The 21,319-nt window shown below is 46.8% G+C and overlaps 2 protein-coding genes across 3 annotated transcripts in view; both read left to right on the top strand.

The window, feature by feature from the left end:
* Nucleotides 1-21,319, top strand: part of TASP1 (taspase 1) — a 377,732-nt gene that overhangs the window by 15,518 nt on the left and 340,895 nt on the right. The gene's annotated exons all lie outside the window — the stretch shown is intronic.
* On the top strand, nucleotides 1,304-2,987 carry LOC143987286 (uncharacterized). Its single transcript, XM_077485911.1, has 2 exons — nucleotides 1,304-1,502; nucleotides 1,609-2,987. The coding sequence occupies exons 1-2, from the start codon at nucleotides 1,304-1,306 to the stop codon at nucleotides 2,985-2,987; spliced, it is 1,578 nt and encodes a 525-aa protein (XP_077342037.1).

Here is a 21,319-nt window from a genome sequence, read left to right as displayed (position 1 = left end):
TTAACCAGTGGGTGGCAGTGTAGGGGTTAAGTGTTCCTAGGGGTGTGTTACTAACTGTGGGGGGGTTGGGCTTTCATTTAGTGTACACTGATCTCTGCTCCAATCACATGGAGCAGAGATCAGCGTCACTAGTTGCTAGGCAGAATGGAAAAATGTTGTTTACACAGCATTTCCTCCATTCGGCCGCTCCGTGAGACGATCGCGGGGATGCCCGCGGCGATCGAGTCTGCGGGTCCCGCGACCGGACTCACGGGGGTCCCGACCAGCGCGGGAGCGTGCCGCCAGCGGCGCGCTCCCGATGGCAGGGCGGCATCGAATATTGGACGTACCTGTACGCCAATATGCCTGCCCGTGCCATTCTGTCGATGAACATCGTCATGCGCTGGTCGGGAAGTGGTTAACAGCCTGGTTTCTGAGAACAAATCTTAAGACAGAAGGGCTTATCAGAGAAACATATTACTACACTTGTTGCACGTAGGAAAAAAGTGATAAGAGACATTTATTTCAAAGTCTGGAAGGAGTATAATACCTGGTGTTCCAGAAAAAAACTTTAATTTGCTTAGTACAATTTCGGTTTTGGAATTTCTTCAAGAAGGATTGGAGAAGGGGTTAGCAGCAAGTACGCTCAAGACTCTGGTAGCTGCTTTATCATTTTTTTCTCAAGTCGTCTTCCAGGACGGCACCCTGAGAGATGACTGGTCCACCTGACAGGAAACACAATCAAAGAGGTTAAAAGCCCCCGCCCCTCCCCGTGCTCCTCAGTTTTTGATTGTGTTTCCCCACAGCGAAACCGTTTGTTATTTTTTCCTAGACCCAAAGCCTGGGGCTGGTGGTCTCCCCCTGGGAGCCAGACCTAATGCCTGGGAAGCCTCTAGGTCTGGCAGGATGTTCTCATCCTTCCTGGGGGGTTCCCCTATATTTTCCTCAGGGGGGGCAGCAGAAACTGGAAGAGCCCCCCTGAGCGCTGAAGGACCCTGGGTACAGTGGTGTACCCAGAACTTCAGGGGCCAATTTTCCTCTCCTCTCCTTACCTGTGCGGTGGCCGTGCAGAAAAGGAGCCTGGTGTCCCTTTTTGGCTCAGGGTATCTCTCTGAAGACTCCAGGTCCAGCAATCCAGAGGGTTCTTGGTGCAGCTGGAGGCAGTATCTCCCCTTTGCAGCAGAGGTGCTCAGCTTTCTGGGGAGGTTTGGCACCATCTTCCTGGAGCTTGGTGGAGGAATGACATCACTTCCTCCACAGAACAGGAAGTGAGCTCAGAGTTCGGGTCATTTCCTGTCTACAGCAAAATGGTGGCCGTATCAGCATGGAGGTAACCACAGCCTCAGCCTCACAGCTGATTTGCCAAATCGGGGACATAAATCCAGGAGGAGCAGGCGCCCACTTCTCCCACAGACCGGCTGCCTTCGCCTGTGTTAGCTGTCCGAAGAAGCTCACTGGTGCCAGCAGCATGGAACGTGAGGAGAGACCCGCAGGGTCCATGGCCATGGAGGAGACCACAGGGGGTGAGTCCGACCGGCCGCCGGAGGTTTAGATGGGGGAGGGTACCCCAACTCTTCTCCTCTGGGTGGTACAGTGCTGTATTGTAATGCCTGTATGTTTTTGTTTCAGGGGACGATGCCACTGCCCTTGGGGTTGCCAGCCGTCCCGTGAAATCTTCCACCCGCTCTAAGCGTTGTGGAAACTGTAATGCTAGATTACCCCCAGATCATCCTAAACCCTTCTGCTTTAAATGTATACAGAAGCTGACAGGGAAGGAAACCTCTCAGATAATGGAGAAGTTTCTCACAGTACAAACTGAGATGCTGTCCACTCTGAAAGCCTTTCAGTCCTCCCTTAAGTCTAGGGATTCAGAGGCTCACACCAGCAAGGACGCCTCCTCCCAGGAGGGCTCCGCTTCCTCTAGGGGGTCTAGACGGCGGGCAGACAACCCAAGGTATCTCCAGTCTCAGGATTCAGAGGAGGAGGATGAGTCCGAATCCCATGGGCAGGGATTCTCGGACGAGGGTGTGTTGGACAGCCAGGAGGAGGATGAGGGGGAGGACTCCAGGTCTAGCAGGCATATCTTTTCAGCCGATGACATGGAGGGACTACTGAGGGCGGTTTACGCTTCTGAAGGGATTCAGGAGCCCACGGCACAGGTCTCTGCCCAAGACAAAATGTATAGGGGCTTAATTAAACCACAGACCAGGGTTCTTCCGGTACATCCTGCACTCAAAGATATTATCTTAAGGGAGTGGAAGGATCCGGAGAAGAGGCTCCTAAAGTACAAAACATGGAAGCGTAGATGCCCCTTTACTGAGGAGGATGAGGAGAAGTTTTTCAAGACTCCTAGGCTAGACGCCTCCCTGGCACAAGTTTCTAAACAATCCGATCTTTCCTTTGAAGACACTGGGAACATCAAGGATCAGATGGATCGGAGGGCAGAAACTATTTTGCGCAGGGCCTGGGAGGCCAACGCGTCGGCTATGAGCCCCGCGTTGGCCTCAGCCTGCATCGCTAGAAATGCGGACATGTGGATCTCTAAGCTGATAGACCACATCTCCCAGACTTCCAAGTCTAAGGAGGTCTTAGATTCATTGGAGGTCGTAGGCAGCGCTGTTGCATACCTAGCGGATGCGGCCGTGGAGACGGTGCGCACAACCGCCAAGTCTGCTGCCTTACTAAACTCGGCTCGGCGAGCCCTATGGGTTAAAACTTGGGACGGGGATGGCTCATCTAAGACCCGTCTATGTGGCCTCCCTTTTGAGGGTTCCCTCCTTTTTGGTGCTGGCCTAGACCAAGCCCTTGCTAGGTCGACCGAAAAGGGGAAGAAATTCCCTACTAAACCGAGGAGGGATAGGAAGAGGTTTTTTCGTGGCCCCCAGGCAAAGAACCGCTTCTCGGAGAAAAAGGTCTCCCCTAATAGACGTTGGGGGGCTGGGAAGGATAAGCAGAAGTCAGGCATTCTCTTTTCCAGCCAGAAGTCAAGCGACAAGACCTCCAAATGACATTCCAGTGGGGGGAAGGCTTTCCCACTTTGTCCCTCAGTGGGAAAGGGTCACTCAGAGCCCCCATATTCTACAGATCATAAAAGAGGGTTACAGGTTAGAATTTCTTTCCCCTCCTCCCTCCAAATTTCTCTTGACCCACCTTCCCAGGGATCCTGGCAAGGCAGCAGGAGTCCTACAGAATATAGAAGAACTGGCCAGGCAGGAGGTCATAGTGCCTGTTCCAGAGGGCCAGCAGGGTCAGGGGTTCTACTCCCATATATTTGTGGTACCAAAGCCCTCAGGAAGATATCGCCTCATCATAAATCTAAGGCATCTCAACGTCTTCCTGCGGTACAAGAAGTTCCGCATGGAGAGTGTTTATTCTCTCAGGAGACACCTTCTCAGGGACGTGTTCATGGTAACCTTGGATTTAAAGGACGCCTACCTTCACGTCCCTATATTTCAGAACCATCAGGTCTTCCTAAGATTTGCAATTGCCTCTCCAGAGGGAGTTCAGCATTGGCAGTTTGCGGCCCTCCCCTTCGGGCTGGCATCCAGTCCAAGGGTTTTTACAAAGATCCTGGCAGAAGTAGTGGCCTTCCTGCATCTCCAGGAAGTAGCGCTGATTCCCTATTTGGACGACATTCTGATTTACAATCAGAATCGGGATCAGCTCCTTTTGGATCTAGCCAGGGTAGTGGAGACCTTAGAATCCCTGGGATGGATCATCAGCAAGGAAAAATCCTCACTGATTCCGGCCCAGACGAAAATGTATCTGGGATTCCTGGTGGATTCCGCGCAACAGAAGTTAGTTCTACCCCAGAGCAAGGTAGAGGGTATAATTTCAGCGGTCCTTTCTCTGTTAGAGGCAAAGACATCTCCATACAAAGGGATTATGAGGGTGCTGGGCCTGATGACGGCAGCTATCCCAGCAGTTCCTTGGGCACAGCTGCACTCCAGGACCCTCCAGCACTTCCTCCTTTCCTCTTGGGACAGGAAAGGGGTTTCTCTAGAAGTAGAAGTGGCCATTCCGATCGAGGTAAAGGATTCTCTTCACTGGTGGCTTCACCCTCAGAGGCTTCAGGGGGGCCTCCTTTGGAGTCAGCTTCAGCCGCTCAGGATAACAACAGACGCAAGTTCCTGGGGGTGGGGGGCCCACCTGGAGGATCTAACAGCCCAGGGTTCCTGGGACGTGAGTCAGAGAAAGACATCCTCAAATTTTCGAGAACTTTTGGCCATCGGGGAGGCATTAAAGGCTTTCGAAAGGAGGATCAAGGACCAGGAAGTTCAGGTCCTATCAGACAACGCCACGGCAGTGGCATTTGTCAATCATCAGGGGGGCACCAGATCTCCAACTCTACTGGCTCTATCTTTAGAGATCATGGGTTGGGCGGAGCATCGGATTATCTCCATTTCCGCAGTCCACATAAAGGGGTCCCTGAATGTAGAGGCAGACTATCTCAGTCGTCAGCCGATTCTTCAGGGAGAATGGGAGTTGAATCCAGAGGTATTCTCCCTGGTATGTCGGCAGTTCGGCGATCCAGAGATAGATCTGTTCGCCCGCAGAAAGAACAGAAGGGTAAAGAGATTCTTTTCCCTTGCCCGAGAGGGGGGCTCAGAGGGGATAGATGCCTTGGCCCAGGTTTGGGACTTCCGGTTGGCCTATGCCTTCCCCCCCATGGGGCTTATTCCGAGGGTTCTTCAAAAGCTGTTTCTCTCGGAAGGCGCCCTGATTCTGATAGCTCCTTGGTGGCCCAAGAGAGCTTGGTTTCCAGCCCTGCAGGGTTGGTCCATAGCCCCGCCTCTACACCTTCCTGTTCGGCGCGACCTTCTCCTTCAGGGTCCAGTTTGCCATCCAGACCCCAGCTTCTTCAGGCTGACGGCCTGGCTCTTGAAAGGCAGAACCTGCGGGAGAAGGGCCTGTCGGACAGAGTAGTGGATACTCTCCTCCTTAGTAGGAAGCCGGTCACAAGGCGTATTTACGCTAAGACCTGGGGGATTTTTTCTCGCTGGTGTCAGGTGAGAGGGACTTCACAGCAAGAGATCCCGGCCATTCTGGAGTTTCTCCAGGATGGAGCAGAGCAGGGGTTGGCAACCAAGACACTTAAGGCACAGGTCGCAGCCTTATCCTGTTTTTTGGAGAGACGCTTGGCACTAGATCCTCTGATCAAGAGGTTCCTTTTGGTCAGAGAGAGGTTGTCCCCTGTCCAGGTGTCTAGGTTCCCACCATGGGATCTTACCTTGGTGTTAGAGGGCTTAACAAGGCCCCCCTTTGAACCAATAGACCAGATCCCCCTCAGGATCCTCACCTTTAAGTTGGCCTTTCTGCTTGCTATTACATCAGCCAGGAGAGTAGGCGATATTCAGGCTTTTTCAGTCAAGGAACCATACTTTCGTTTATTTGAGGACAGGGTTATACTTAGGCAGGACCCCCTGTACCTCCCTAAGGTAGCATCCAGGTTCCATAGGTCTCAAGAAGTAGTGCTACCTTCCTTTTGTAATAATCCCCAAAATGAGAGGGAAATTTCTTTTCACTGTCTGGACGTCAGACGTTGTTTATTATCCTACTTAGAAAAAGTTAAGGAGTTTAGAAGGTCCAGCCATCTTTTAGTTAATTTTTCTGGCCAAAAGAAGGGCCAACAAGCCTCCAAAGCATCCATAGCTAGATGGATTAAGCATGCCATTGCTTTAGCCTATGAGCAGTCAGGTAATGCAGTTCCTAGGGACCTGAAAGCTCATTCCACGCGATCTCTGGCAACCTCTTGGGCAGAAAGGGCCGGAGCTTCAGTGGAGCAGATATGTAGAGCCGCTACATGGACAAGCCAGAACACCTTCCTGAGGCATTACAGGGTGGAGTTACTGTCCCCTCAGGATCTGGCATTTGGCAGGAAGGTCCTGCAAGCGGTTGTCCCGCCCTAAGGTAGGCCTGAGCTACTTGCTCCTCTCTCAGGGTGCCGTCCTGGAAGACGACTTGAGAAAATGACCAGTTACACTTACCGGTAACTGTGTTTCTGGGAAGTCTTCCAGGACGGCAGGCCTACTTCCCACCCGTTCTCTTTAGGTTTAAATTAAGGTATAGAGTGTGGTGGTGTGGTGTGGTTTTCTTCACTCTCGTGCACTGGTGTGGGTCAATACTTTGTCACAACTGAGGAGCACGGGGAGGGGCGGGGGCTTTTAACCTCTTTGATTGTGTTTCCTGTCAGGTGGACCAGTCATCTCTCAGGGTGCCGTCCTGGAAGACTTCCCAGAAACACAGTTACCGGTAAGTGTAACTGGTCATTTTTTGGAAAGGACCCTGTCGGGAACCTTTTTAATAATCAGATTTTTTTAGAGCTATGGCTAAAGTAAAACCTAGACCTATTGCTAGTTTTCCCAAATGGGATTTATCTTTAGTTCTTCAGGGACTGACGAAGACTCCATTTGAACCTATAGAAGGATCATCGTTAAAGTTTTTGACCCGTAAAATCCAGTGAGTTACAAGCTCTATCAATTAAAGAACCCTTTATGAGATGTCTACCAGATAGGATAGTCTTAAGGACGGATCCAGCCTTCCTGCTGAAAGTGTCTTCAGTCTTTCATCATACACAGGAGATCATTCTCCCTACATTTTGCCCTTTACCTTCAGGGCCAGGGGAAGAAGCCTTTCATACTGTTGATCTCAGTAAGTGTCTTCTTAACTATTTTGGAGATATCAAAGAACTTTAGAAAATCATCTTCACTCTTTGTTTTAATGGAAGGTACTCACAAGGGATGTAAAGCTTCCAAAAGCACCTTCGGAAGATGGTTAAAACAAACCATTAAACAGGCATACACCTCTTTGGGTCTGGAACCTCCAGAAGGGATTTTGCCTCATTCCACTCGAGCAGTAGCGGCATCATGGGCAGAAAAAAGGCTGGGGCATCTCCTGAGCAAATTTGCAAGGCTGCCTCATGGTCCAGTTTTTCAACCTTTTTATAAGGCACTACCCCTTGGATCTGCTTTCAGCCTCAGACCAATCCTTTGGTAGGAAGGTTTTACAGGCAGTAGTCCCACCCTGAAGTAAGTTTCTCGGTTATCCTCTCCAAGGTGCTGTCCTGAAAGGCGAAGGGAGAAAACCTTACACTTACCAGTGACGGTATTTCTACAAGCCTTTCAGGACAGCAGCCTACTTCCCTGAAATGGATAAGAACTATAAATTAGTTCTTGGTTATCTGCTGCTATTCCTAATTAAAAGTATAAATGTGCATGCACACTAGAAGTAAACACTCTCTGAGATATGTTCAGTTCAGGCTACTTCTAAATACTGATTTATTCATGGGCGGTGTTAATATTTTATACAGAAAGATACGTCATTACTATGTCAGTCTAATTGGTACATCTTATTGGTTACAATACAAGAGAAATGAAGAAACTTGATGCTTGAAGTTTGGTTGAAGCTGGTTCCCTTATCTCGAATGCATTCCTCTAACGCGTGGGATGTAGGGGGTGGACGCCATCTTGGCTCCGAACAGAAAGTCAATCTGTATACTACATAATAAGTAAGGAACATGTATACACATAAGCAAATAGACATTTTCTGATTATCATTATGTACATTGGATTCCTTAACAGTCCCCCCTAAAATGGCTATTTTCTTCTGTCCCTCATCTAAAGGTCCTACTCACCTGGCCCATTCTCCTCAGCAACTCTTTTAGGCTGTATATAGAGTTGGGCAGCAACTAGTTCACTACCCCCCTCGATACAGCTGGAGAAGGGCAATCAGGTGCTATCTACCCCTATAACCCTAGAGGATTGTGAGATTTTGGACAGGGTGTGACTGTAGAGGAGTGAAGGGTTTGTCACCCTCCATCATAAGAGGGTCCTCTTCTTCTTGGTGGAGAAATGTAGGTGGGCTGTTGTCTACAGCCTTGCTCATTAACTTCTTTACGAAAGGTGGAATACAGCATACAATCGGGGGGTAAAAGAACCAGGATTATTAGTACCGTTACCCCTATCTGGGCGAGCACCTTCTGCCACCCACTCATCCAGCTAAAATATTGATCCCATGGGTCTGTAATACCGGAGTTCTTCTTCAACTCCAATGACAGATCCTCTAATTTCTTTATAGCTAAAGTTACTTTACCATTTGGGCCGGTATTATCAGGAATGTAGGTGCAACAGGTTCCCGTTTTTTCTATCATTTTACAGAACTTCCTTTCTCAGCTAACAGCATGTCTAAGGCCACCCGGTTCTGAAATGTCATGTAGGAAGTGGGGGGGTAACTGGTCAGCAATTCCCTGGAGGGCCTCTTTAGTGTAATTCACGTATCTTTGTTGGTTATAGTTTATGTAATTGATCCAATCTACATTCTTATTCACATTTTTTATGGGGATCAAAGACTCAAAACCAACTTTTACCTGATCCCTGGATTTGAATTCATCAGGGACCCCCCTTGGGACCCCTATAGCGTCTACGTACACATGAGGGTCAAAGCTTCCGGAGAGAGAGCTGCTCGCTTCCTCCTCTGACTGTGTGCTGGGTCAGTGTATGTATCAGGGGTATCTTCTGCTAGGATATGGAGGGGCATAATCACCTTTCCAAGGGCACATTCACTGGTCCAGATACCCTCTAATCTGGTCCTATGTTCCAACCCACTGTCCCTCCCAGGAACCACAATTCTGGCCCCAGTAACTGTCTGTAAAACACACATGTATATCCTTACCATCAGGGATGTCGCTGTACCAATGGCATTGCCATGAAAGAGTCAAACAGACAAGGTACTATGTCACAGTAATCAAAGGTAAAGGTGGTCACATGTGTACCTGAAGAGTTGTACCAAAATGTAATTATGTTATAATTTTTTGTGATGACCACCTCCTGGGCCTCCCCTCTAGACCAAACAGAAAAAGGATATGCAGCATGGTCGTCATGAAGTGGGCGGGATCTTGTCCTCGGGGGTGGAGCTTTCTTGCAGTGGGAAGCGTGTATTCAGGTATTCTTCCCGGCCAATTCCACTGAGGTGGCTGTGGTCAGCAAAACTTGGAATGGACCATCATATCTGGGTTCAAGAGAATGTTTTCTCAAAAATTTCTTTACCAGCCCCCAATCTCCAGGCAGTAGTTGGTGTGTTCCTGTATCTAATTCAGGATCTGGAATGGAAGAAAACACCTGGACATGCATTTGGGTTAATTCTCGTGATAATGCGGTCACATAATTAGTCAACACATCAGATTGCAACTGTAACTGTTGTGGAAAGTAACAGCCAAGTCTGGGGGCTGAACCAAACAAAATTTTATAAGGGGATAGGGCATATTTCCCCCGGGGTGTGTGTCTGACACTGAACAGGGCAATGAGCAAACTGTCTGGCCGACTCATGTTAGTCTTTTGGGCCATCTTCTAACATCCTGTTTTTCTAGTGTCCCTTTCATCCTTTCTACCTTCCCGCTACTTTGAGGGTGGTAAGGGGTGTGTAGAGCCAACTGAACCCCCAGTGCTGCCCTAATCTTTTGTAAGGGTTGCTGTGAAGGCTGGGCCTGATCGCTCTCTATCACCTCTGGGACCTCAAATCTACATACTATCTCACTCAGTAGTTCCTTAGCTGTGGTCCTGGCAGTCATGTCCACCTCCACTAGGGGGCGTATTCGAATCTGTCACTCCTTTGACATTTGGGAGTGATCAATTTGTATCCTCTGGAAGGGGTATAGAGCTTTTGCCAGGTGCTTCTTCTGTGCCTTTTCTGTACATTCTGGGTTACATTTGTCGCAGATAGTGCATGATCTGCAAAAGTTGTTGGTCAATGTAGTAACTCATAAGTTCATAAGAGTCTTTGTCAAGTGGGCAGTTCCATTTGCCCATTGCACCATGGCTGGGTACATACTCCTGGGTAGACAAGGCTTCTTGTTGAACTCGAATAGTCCATCTCTGAGAGTTCCTCCTCTCCGTTTCCAGCTTTCCTTCTCATCCGGACTTGCTACTTCCTGTAATTATTTCAGATAAACTCTGTCCACTGGGAGAGTCTGTAGGATAAGCATGGAGTGGTCTTCTTCTACCACCCTGCTGTCCACTTCCCGTGGAACACTGGCTGTCTGTTTGGCAGCTGAATCGGCTAGATTGCCTCGAGCTTCCTTCGAGTTTAGTTTGTCGTGTGCTTTACTTTAGAATAGTCACTTGGGTTGGGAGAAGCAGGGCGTCCATCAAGTCCTTGATGGCTGAGCTATGTTTCACAGGTGTTCCTGCAGCCGTCAGGAACCCTCTGTCCTTCCAGATAACACCAAAATCATGGGCAATGCTGAAAGCATATCTTGAGTCCGTATGAATGTTGGCTCTTTTTCCCTCTGCCAATTTACATGCTGTAGTAAGTGTTTGCAGCTCTGCCACCTGTGCAGACATCACCGGCGGTAAGGTTTCAGTTTGGAGAACCGAGTTTTCAGTGGTGACCTGGATCCTGCAGGGGTATTTCACTCACAGTGGGGAGATGCGTGGTTTCCAGCCGCATTCGTTCGATGCAGTTATGGGGTGACAAGTCAAGACTCGACTCCTCCTCCTTACCCCCCTCGAGAAGTGGAAGAAGGGTGGTAGGTTTCGGTGTTTGACAACGTAATAGAGTAATGCTGTCTAGAAGGTAGAAACACAGGAGTCTCAAGTGTCTGGCAATGGACAGATGTTTCGGCTGGATCTTGGTGGAGTATGGGAGCAATGTCATGGGGAGCAAGCAGAACGAGGCAGAGTCCGAGAGCCAAGTCCAAAGTTTTGTCAAACAAGGCTTGTGCAGCAAAGACAGCTCGCAGACACGATGGGCCTCCTCTTGCTATCGCATCCAGCCGACAGGAATAATATCCTATAGGGCGTAGGCAGATGCCGTGTGATTGGGCGAGTACACCTGTAGCATGTCCCAGATGTTCGGATGCAAAGGGCTTGAACGTTTTGTCGTAGTCTGGGAGCCCTAGCGCCAGAGATGGTGTGCTTGAAGGCCTCAAAGTTGGATATTGCTTCAAGAGACATCTGGAAGGGGTCTGATTTCAGGGCATCATACAAAACTTGCATCAGTAGGGAGAGTTCTGGAATCCATGCTCTGCAATAGGAAATTAGTCCAAGGAAGGAATGAAGGGGCTTCTGGCCTTGTGGCAGTGGGATGTCAGAGATTGCTTTCACCCTGTCTTCAGTGAGGTGTCTTGTCCCATGGGACAAGACAGTGTCCAAGAACAATTACAGATGTTGAGCACCACTGCAATTTGGGCTTTGAGGCTTCGCAACCCTGTGTGGCAAGATAGCCCAACTGGCTTTCTGAGGTGACTTCAACAGTGGGTAAGTCAGCTGCACAGTGGAGAAGGTCATCAACATATTGGAGGAGAATCACTTCCAGGTGATCCTCTTGTCATGTGTCAAGGATGATAGCCGTAGCATTTGCAAACTAGCTTGGAGAGTTCTGTGCCCCTTCTGGCATAACTGTCTGGGTACGTTGCTGCTTCTTTTCGTGGGAGAAGGCAAAGAGGTACCTGCAGGAAGGATGCAGGGGTACACTGTAGAATGCATTTTGCCAGGTCCACCACAGTGAAGTACTCAGCCATTGGAGGTACAGCTGATAATAAGGTATGTGGATTTGGCACAATTGGGGTGTCCAACACTGTGACTTCGTTAATTGCTCGCAGATCCTGCACCATCCTGTATCTGTCAGGTTCTCCCTTAGGTGTTTTCTTCTTGACAGGAAAAAGAGGTGTATTACATGGTGAGGTACAGGGGATCAAGGCCCCATTCTGGACCAAGGCAGCTACATGTTTCGAGATAGCTTCTGATTGCGCCAACCTAAGTGGGTATTGTGGTTTCCGGGCAATGATGCGCCCTCTTTGAGCTTGACTGAAACTGGTGGCACTTTTAAGTGACCAATGTCTTCCGGGCCTGTGGACCATAGACACGCAGGAGTTCTGTCAAGTACTTCCTGTGGTATTGAACTTGGAGTTATTGCTTCATGAAGTGTCATCAGGAGAGGCAGAGAATACAAAGCAGATGAGTCTTCCAAGGATAGGGGAGTATGTAACTTCACCCCCCTATAGGTGTGAAAATGATTGACGCCTGTAGTCTGGACAGCACATCAGCTCCTTGTAGATTCAAGGGACATGTAGAGGACACCACAAATCTGGTAAGCAAATCAGGAAATGTCCTCACTTGGAGAGGCTCAGTGAGTGGACTGGAGCGGGGCACCCCATCCACTCCCACACAGGAAACATCAATAGTGGAAAGGAAAGAATTATCAGGCAGGTCCTCAGCCCTCAACACACTCCTGGCTGCACTCATGTCAATGAGACAAGTGGTAGGTTTTCCTTGTATAGGTAACGTGACCTTTTCTAGGGGTCCCCCAGTCTCATTTGAGGACACTGTCATAAGGGGTGACACGGGTTTTCTCATTTCCTAGCATGAGTTGGGGCGTGGTGGTGAAGGTCCATGTCCACGTTGCCCTTCGCGGGGATCCCTGTCATGTCTCAGATGTCTTGGGGCTCTGCATACTCTTCTGATGTGACCCCGCTTCCCACAGTTGTAACAGATGATCTTTTCCCTGGTATTGGGCAGTGGTGGTGGACGAGTGTAGGCAGGATCTTCGTTTTGTGTTACCATGAGGGGCGTTGGTTTTTTTTCCTTTTTGGTTTTCTATCCCTCTGGCCACCAACAGTAAATTGGACATTTTCATTGAGCGATATTTAGGGTGGGCCACCATCAGGCTTTTTCTGATATCCTCTCTGAGTCCTGAGACAAAAGCAGATGATAACATGTGTGTGTGTGTCTTTTCATAGAGGGAGAAGCCCAGATGTTCAAAGGCCTGTATGAGTCTAGCATGATACTTCTCCACAGACTCCCCTTTATCTTGGGCAATATCTTGGATTGTGGTGGTCTGATCTGCCAATTTCTCCTTTGCCCAGTCGCGGAGTTGTGCACAGAACTCCAAGCCTGAGGTATAAGAAGTGGCACTTGCCAGGCAGGCATCATTGAAGGCTGTCTGCATGACTGGCCAAAAGACATGTCCTGCTTTAATTTGGCATAGGCTGATCAAGTCTCTCCAGGCAGCTGAGTAAGTTTCTTGTATCTGCACTATCCTGCGGTAGAAGAGCATTGGCTGTTTCTCTGGGTCAGGCAGACTTGTCACTAAGGTTGCTGCTTGTGATGGAGTAAAAGCGACATACATTACCGGTGCCCCTTCTGGTAACCGAGACTGGTGTTGGGGCAGGGAAGGGGCACTGTTCTTTATGGTTGTCAGCATACGTTTGAGATCCTCCCGGAACTGTGAGTCCGGAGCCGGATTAGGGGTTAAATCAGCAGGTGGCCTTGGTGCCTGTTGTTGGTCTTCCCACTCGCACGCTTCTTCATCATTAACATATCCGGCCTGTGAAGGTAGTGCTTCCATATTAGGGAAGACAGGTGTGTGGTAGGAACCATCCTGGTTTAAATGGGAAGAACTGGTTATATGCCACGGCTGGGCCTATTGGGTGTACCAAGATGGCCGCCGGCAGTAAGTGCACTGGGCTGTGCCTGAAGCGAGGGCTTGGGTGTACCAAGATGGCCGCCTGGGAGTGGTCACAGTGGGTTATGCTCGGGTTGGGGTGGTGAGAAGGGAGTGGGCGTTAGTTGTCCCTCTCCTCCTTCGTTCCAGTTTTTTGTATATGGGGGCGGTACAGCCACATTTAACTCTGTGATTCACATACATAGCACAATTTGCATCTTTCTTGATTTACTCTTCTATCCAACCTTCTTTGTGCAATGACCTTGCCGTCCTGTTCCATGCTTCTGCCATATCCAATAAGCCGTTATCACACAGACTCTACTTTTTCTTCTTATCAGCACATGCCATTCTTCTGCACCTTACAACATCTTCTCTCTTCTTCTAATATCACATTCTAGCATTCCCTTCTGTCTCTCTCTCTCTGTCTCTCTCTCTCTCTCTCTCTCTCTTTTTAAGCGGACGGCTTAAGAGGAGAATACAGGCAACAAAGTGGTTAATACTCCTCTGACTGCTGTCTTATCAAAGAATTCCTAGGGTGGGGGCTCGCATCCCTGCGAGAGATCTGTCTCCTAGCACACTCCTGACTGTTCGAGGGTCAAAACTAGCACGTCAGAGGTGGTGTGGAGCAGTGGCTTATGGCCCAACTGATCCTTCAGGTAGCCACTTTCTCTCACTGTCACCCTCTTCGTGTATATCAAACAGTAATGGACAAATACACACAGGACATGACACCTGACACTCTTTGAACTGCAAAGATAGCTCTCGGGAAAAGCTCACCTGAGTCACAAGGCTGCCAAATTCCAGCTAGCCTTCTTTCAAACTGCCCTCATTCACAGTTTGAGCTAAACCCTCAGGAACGCTTTCCCGAGCAGAACATTCATAGACGGTTGCAAGGCTGCCACATCCGCAAGCCTTCTTTCAAACTGCCCTAATTCACAGTTTGAGATTAACCCTCAGAGGTCCTACACAGCCAACCTCGAGTAACCCCGTCTATAAATGCCTGCAGAATTCCACCCCACCACCAGAGACACAATCTAGGGGTGAGGATGGACATACGCCTGCAGCTGCACTTTCAGTCTGCTAAATTTGCAATTCTTCAGAATGACAGACACTGAACAGATAATAGTCAGCAGAAAACCATTAGCAGGTTCGTTAAAACAGCTTCAGGCGAGAAATAAGTTACCTGCCTCTTTGAACAATCGAAAGGAGCCAACAAGACAAAATCAACGGGCCCAATCAGAGAAGTCGTACAAATGGTAAGGATAAATATGCTTACCGTACTGTTAGGGCTGCGCGCTTAACCCCCTTCTCTGATCTGGCCAGCCGTTCAGTCCTGGAATGCGGTCTCCCTTCGATTGTGGCCTGAAAGCCCCCACACACGGGCGCCAGTTGAAATGGATAAGAACTATAAATTAGTTCTTGGTTATCTGCTGCTATTCCTAATTAAAAGTATAAATGTGCATGCACACTAGAAGTAAACACTCTCTGAGATATGTTCAGTTCAGGCTACTTCTAAATACTGATTTATTCATGGGCGGTGTTAATATTTTATACAGAAAGATACGTCATTACTATGTCAGTCTAATTGGTACATCTTATTGGTTACAATACAAGAGAAATGAAGAAACTTGATGCTTGAAGTTTGGTTGAAGCTGGTTCCCTTATCTCGAATGCATTCCTCTAACGCGTGGGATGTAGGGGGTGGACGCCATCTTGGCTCCGAACAGAAAGTCAATCTGTATACTACATAATAAGTAAGGAACATGTATACACATAAGCAAATAGACATTTTCTGATTATCATTATGTACATTGGATTCCTTAACATCCCTCCCTAGGTAATTATGTATAGTGTATAATTATAGGGCTTGGTAACTGCTTATATTTTCCAGCATGTCGGAGGATTTCTTGGTAACAACTGACGGCATGGTGGAAGCAGCTGCTTTTAAAAGGGGCGTTGTCACGCAGTGTTTCCTGTGAAAAGGTGGAGCTACGCTCTCTCTCCAAGGTGCTGTACTGAAAGGCTCGTAGAAATACCGTCACCGGAAAAGTCTAACTTGTGTTTTTGTGTGTTTATTTTTATTTAAATTTTTTTATTGGATATGTTTTATAGCAGAAAAATTGTCGGTCTTTTTTGCATGTATAGCGCAAAAAATAAACACAGAGATGATCAAATGCTAGCAAAAGAAAGCTCTATTTGTGGAAAAAAAAATGACTAATTTTATTTGAGTACGTTTTAAAAATGTATACGCCTATATCTGGTGTAAATGAGTCCTAAATGAGAATCTTGCAGACATGTGTAGGGTAAATGCACACGGATGTATACATGAATGCCGGTATCACCCCTGTGCTTGTTCAGGCACTGATTCTTCTTTGTATCACCGCTAACCTGTGCCGGTGTATAGTCTCGTGCGCAATACTTCCGCGCTTGATTAAAAAAAACACTGCATGCATATATGTGTGTAAGGGCCGATTACAGGGATGGATAAAAATCAATGCTTTAAAAACCCCCAAAAAAAAAGAATCATAAAAAAAAAAAAAAAAAAAAAGTTAAAAATATTGTTGTGTGTGGGTTTTTTTTTTTTGCGCTATAAACAAAAGAACAGCGAGAATTAAAAACAAAAACAAAACAAAACATTTTTTTAACTTTTTTGTTATAATAAATACCCCCAATTTAAAAAAAAAAAACAATTTCTTCATCTGTTTAGGCTAATATGTATTCTTCTTTGTTTGTTTTATATATTTTTTTCTGGTAAACAATAAGCGTATATTGAGTGGTTTGCGCAAAAGTTATAGCATCTACAAACTATGGGAAAGTAAATTGTTGTTGTTTTTTTTTTTTTTTTTTTTTTTTTTATGGCATTTTTATTATTTTTACTAGTAATGACGGTGATTTGCGATTTTTAGCGGTATTGCAAGGTACAGATCGGAGACTTTTGACACATTTTTGGGACCATTGCCATTTATAGAGCGATCAGTGCTATAAATATGCACTGATTACTGTATAAATGTCACTGGCAGGGAAGGGGTTAACACTATTGGGCGATCAAGGGGTTAACTGTGTGTTCTAACTGTGTGGCGATGGGACTAACTAGTAAAGATGACAGATCGCTGTCCCTACTTTGTAGGAACACACAATCTGTCTTCTCTCCTGACAGCACAGGGATTTGTGTGTTTACACACACAAATTCTCGTGCATTGGGTCCCCCAGTGTGCAGCAGGCGTGCGCGTGTGCCTCCGGCGGTGCTCCCGCTCCCTCTGGTAGCTCTCCTGGGCAAAGCTGTATATATACGGGCCTTTGCCCAGGAGAGCCATTCTGTCACAGTACATCTGCACGAGCTGGTCAGGAACTGGTTAAGATACATTAATCATTTAGTTTATTCAGCATGAAATGGAGCTTAGTTATGTAGCATGAGGCTGTATATTCTGCAATATTAAAATTTTTGGTAAATTCATTAATTGTATCCAAGCTCTGTAAGCTGCGATAACATAACATGCACTGCATTGATGCATTCACACAATTTCACAGTAACCATAAGTTCTGGAATATTCCTCTTAAATCCCATTGTTTTTGGAAATATTTGTACACTACAAACTGTATGATTGAATCTGTTCTGATGTTGCTGTTTTACTAACCTGACAGCTTATTATTCTAGATCAGAAACCTTAATTTTTTTTGCTAATATAAAGTTTCTAACTATGGAAAAGTTGTAGCCTCTATAAATTTGTACTACATATAAATAAGATACGAAGTATCATTGTCCAAAGAGGGAACAATAAGGAAACTAGTAGATCGGTCCCCAACTGGTCACCCAAAAGACAGAACAAAGACTATCTCGGTACTGGCTTGGACTGCATAAACTCAAGATTTATCATAGGCAAATGGATAATTGTATTAATGCATAATTAAAAACACATTGTTGGGTACGTTATAAAATGCATAGTAACAATCTGTGTAATACCAGCATTATGGGCCCCTAAATTGAGAGGATCACACTATGATGAATGTCCACGGATATCATTGTTCTCAACATGTTTTGCAGCCTTAACACTGCTTCATCAGGAGAATTTAACCCTTTCATGAGTAAGCCTAATTTTTGACATTTGGTGTTTACAAGCTAAAATACATATTTTTTGCTAGAAAATTACTTGGAACCCCCAAACATTATATATATATATATATATATATATATATATATATATATATATATATATATATATAATCTCATTTTTTTTTAGCAGAGACTCTAGAGAATAAAACGGCGATTGTTGCAATATTTTATGTTACGATGTGTTTTAAACGCAACTTTTTGGGAAAAGTGACACTTTAATGAATTAAAAAAAAAACTAAACAATAAAATTAGCCCAATTTTTTTGCAATTTTTTTGCATAATGTGAAAGATATGTGTGATTTGAACACCGTTTACATATGCGGGCGCAACTTCCGTATGCGTATTCTTTGCTGCATGAGCTCGTGGCGCCAGGGGGGGGGGGGCGCTTTAAAAAAAAAAAACACTTTCTAATTTATTTTATTAATTTTAAAATTAATAAATTGTTTTTTAAAAAATAAAAATAAAAATGTGATCACTTTTATTGCTGTCACAAGGAATGTAAACATCCCTTGTGACAGTAATAGGTGGTGACAGGTACTCTTTATGGAGGGATCGGGGGTCTAAAAGACCCCCGATCCCTCCTTTACACTTCAAAGTATTCAGATCACTGAAAACGGCGATTCTGAATACTGTATATTTTTTAAAATCCGGCACCATTGCCAGCCGAGTAAACGGGAAGTGACGTCATGATGTCGCTTCCGTGTTTACAATTAGGAGACTGGAATGATGCCACTTACGGCGTCATTCCAGTCCCTCCCTAGCCGCTGGAAGCGAGATCGGTGCTCCCGTTCAATCGGTAAGAGCAGCGAGAGGGGGAGATGCCCCCTCCCGCTCCTCCGGCATAACAGCCGAGCGGCTTTTAGCTGCATCGGTTGTTATGGCTGGAAAGCCAATCACCTGCTCAGAAAAACGGTACCGGGATGATGCTTGCAGGTGCAGGGATCATCCCTGTATAACCCCCGGAAGCCGAGTACGCACATCTGCGTACGCTCGGCGGTAAGGGGTTAATTAATAAAATATTAAACCTTAAATGTCATAACATTATAAAACATGAAAAATTTATTTAACAGTGAAAAGTAAAAAGGGGGAAGATAGAGCAGTGTTGCTTACCCACGGCGGCTACGGGGAACGTGAAAAAATGGACGTATATCCACATTGAAAAATTAATATATGGGTAAATAAAATATACTAGTATAAAGACAATCGTTGAGGAACAGAAAAGAGGGGGGGGAGGAAATGGGAAGAAAAGGGGAGGGGGGAGAGGTAGGGAAGGGGGGGGGTGTTTGCGATGAGTGTGAAGGGGGGGGGGGCCGTGAAGGGGGAGAGGGGGAAAAATAAAAAGGGGGGGGGGGGGAAATGAGGCTTCTAACTACCAACAGTAATAAGTCCTTACATTTAAAGAGCACTTGTCATTTCAGATCCATCATGGCAGTGCCTGTTAGCGGGCATCCACTCACTTGCTGCCACCATGTCCCTCACCTTGTATCACTGCCACATCACATCACCAGCTGTCCCATTAACTGCTTTCCGACCAGCCGTCGTCATTATACTGCGGCAGGTCTGTACGTTCCCGTGAACCGTCGTAGCTGTACGTCGGCCCTTTAACCACTTAACCACTTCCCGACCAGCGCACGACGATGTACGTCGACAGAATGGCACGGGCAGGCATATTGGCGTACATGTACGTCCAATATTCGTTGCCGCCGTGCCATCGGGAGTGCGCCGCCGGCGGCGCGCTCCCGCGCTGGTCGGGACCCCCGTGAGTCCGGTCGCAGGACCCGCGGACTCGATCGCCGCGGGCATCCCCGCGATCGTCTCACGGAGCGGCCGAATGGAGGAAATGCTGTATAAACAACATTTTTCCATTCTGCCTAGCAACTAGTGACGCTGATCTCTGCTCAATGTCACTGGAGCAGAGATCAGTGTACACTAAATGAAAGCCCAACCCCCCCACAGTTAGTAACACACCCCTAGGAACACTTAACCCCTACACTGCCACCCACTGGTTAACCCTTTCACTGCCAGTGTCATTTACACAGGAATCACTGCATTTATATAGCAGTGATTACTGTATAAATGACAATGGTCCCAAAAATGTGTCAAAAATGTCCGATGGGTCCCCCACAATGTCGCAGTCACAATAAAAATCGCAGATCGCCGCCATTACGAGTAAAAAAAAAAATAATAAAAAATTATTAATAAAAATGCTATAAAACTATCCCTATTTTGTAAACGCTATAACTTTTGCGCAAACCAATCAATAATCACTTATTGCGATTTTTGTTTTTACCAAAAATATGTAGAAGAAAACGTATCGGCCTAAACTGAGGGAAAAAAATGTTTTTTTATATATTTTTGGGGGATATTTATTATTACAAAAAGTAAAAAATAATGCGTTTTTTTCAAAATTATCGCTCTATTTTTGTTTATAGCGCAAAAAATAAAAACCGCAGGGGTGATCAAATACCACCAAAAGAAAGCTCTATTTGTGGGAAAAAAGGACGTTAATTTTGTTTGGGAGCCACGACGCACGACCGCGCAATTGTCAGTTAAAGCGACGCAGTGCCGAATCGCAAAAAGTGGTCTGGTCTTTGACCAGCAAATTGGTCCGGTCTGAAAGTGGTTAAAGGGGGATTCCGCTCTTTTTTTTTTTTCTTACCTGTGTCACAGGTGGGCAACTGCTACCTTCGCTTAGCATCCACGTCCGGCGTTTTTTTGACCCCCGGCGCGACGATTCTTTTCCTCGGGATGACTTTTAAAAAACTGCTCTGGCGTTTTCCATTTTAAGCGTGGGCGTCTGAAGCCCACAGGCATTTACTTCCTGTATATCGATGACGCTCGGCTCCCAGCATGCTCCGCTCCATCTCGCACATGCTCAGTGTGCAATAGTGGTAATGGCAGATACAGCTGCCTGCCCACTTTAAAAATGGCAAATTCGTACACGCCCTCGTCACGTGACCGGCGTCCTAACGAAATCTCGCGAGATTTCGCAATTTCATTGTCCCCCATGGATTCTTGGGAAATGGCTTATAAATTTCCCAGGGACCATTGCGAGGACAATAACCACGCCTACTCCCACGGGAGGACAACCAGGAAGTCAGCAGAAACATCAGAAATAAAAGGTAAGTAAAGAATATTTTTTTTTTTCAGGGTTCGTTTAGGTAAGTATGCTATCTGGTGAATTTAATAACATGAAGTTTCATTTTTAGGTACCAAACCGCTTTAAGAACCGCCGTATTGCCAATGTACGTCATTGCAATGGCATGTACAGGTACAAGCACGTACATGTACGTGCTTGCCTTCTAGCGGGTGGGGGGTCCGATCGGACCTCCCACCCGCTGGATACGGCGGTCCGTTTCATTTCAGGAGCGATCCGGGATGAGGGGATGTCCGTTGGTTTCTGGCCATCCCCTCTCGATCGCTCCTGGCGAATGAGAAGCTTCCTCCCACTGTGTATTGTATACACAGGCAGGGAGGAAGTGATGTCATTCTCCTCGGGGCGGTCTTTTTGACCGGACTACGAGGAGAAGACAGAAAGTAAGTGTGCACCAACACTACACTGACATGTAGGCACACACAGGCACACAAACCCCCCCGATCCTCCCCCCCCCCCCAGATCGCCCCCCGATTCCCCCCCCCCAGTCACAGTGTCACTGATTGCAGTGATCATTTATTTACTGATCACTGCATTCAGTGTTAGTTGTAAAAGTAAAAACTGTCAGGGCAGTTAGTGTTAGGTCCAGGGTAGCCCCCTACCACCCCCCAATAAAGGTTTAACCCCCTGATTGCCCC

This window comes from Lithobates pipiens, unplaced genomic scaffold (genome assembly GCF_037356315.1).
Source record: "Lithobates pipiens isolate NorthernLeopardFrog02 unplaced genomic scaffold, aLitPip1_a1.2 Scaffold_18, whole genome shotgun sequence".
Classification (NCBI taxonomy): domain Eukaryota; kingdom Metazoa; phylum Chordata; class Amphibia; order Anura; family Ranidae; genus Lithobates; species Lithobates pipiens.
The sequence above is the reverse complement of the archived record's forward strand: the minus strand, read 5'-3'. Positions and strand labels throughout refer to the sequence as shown.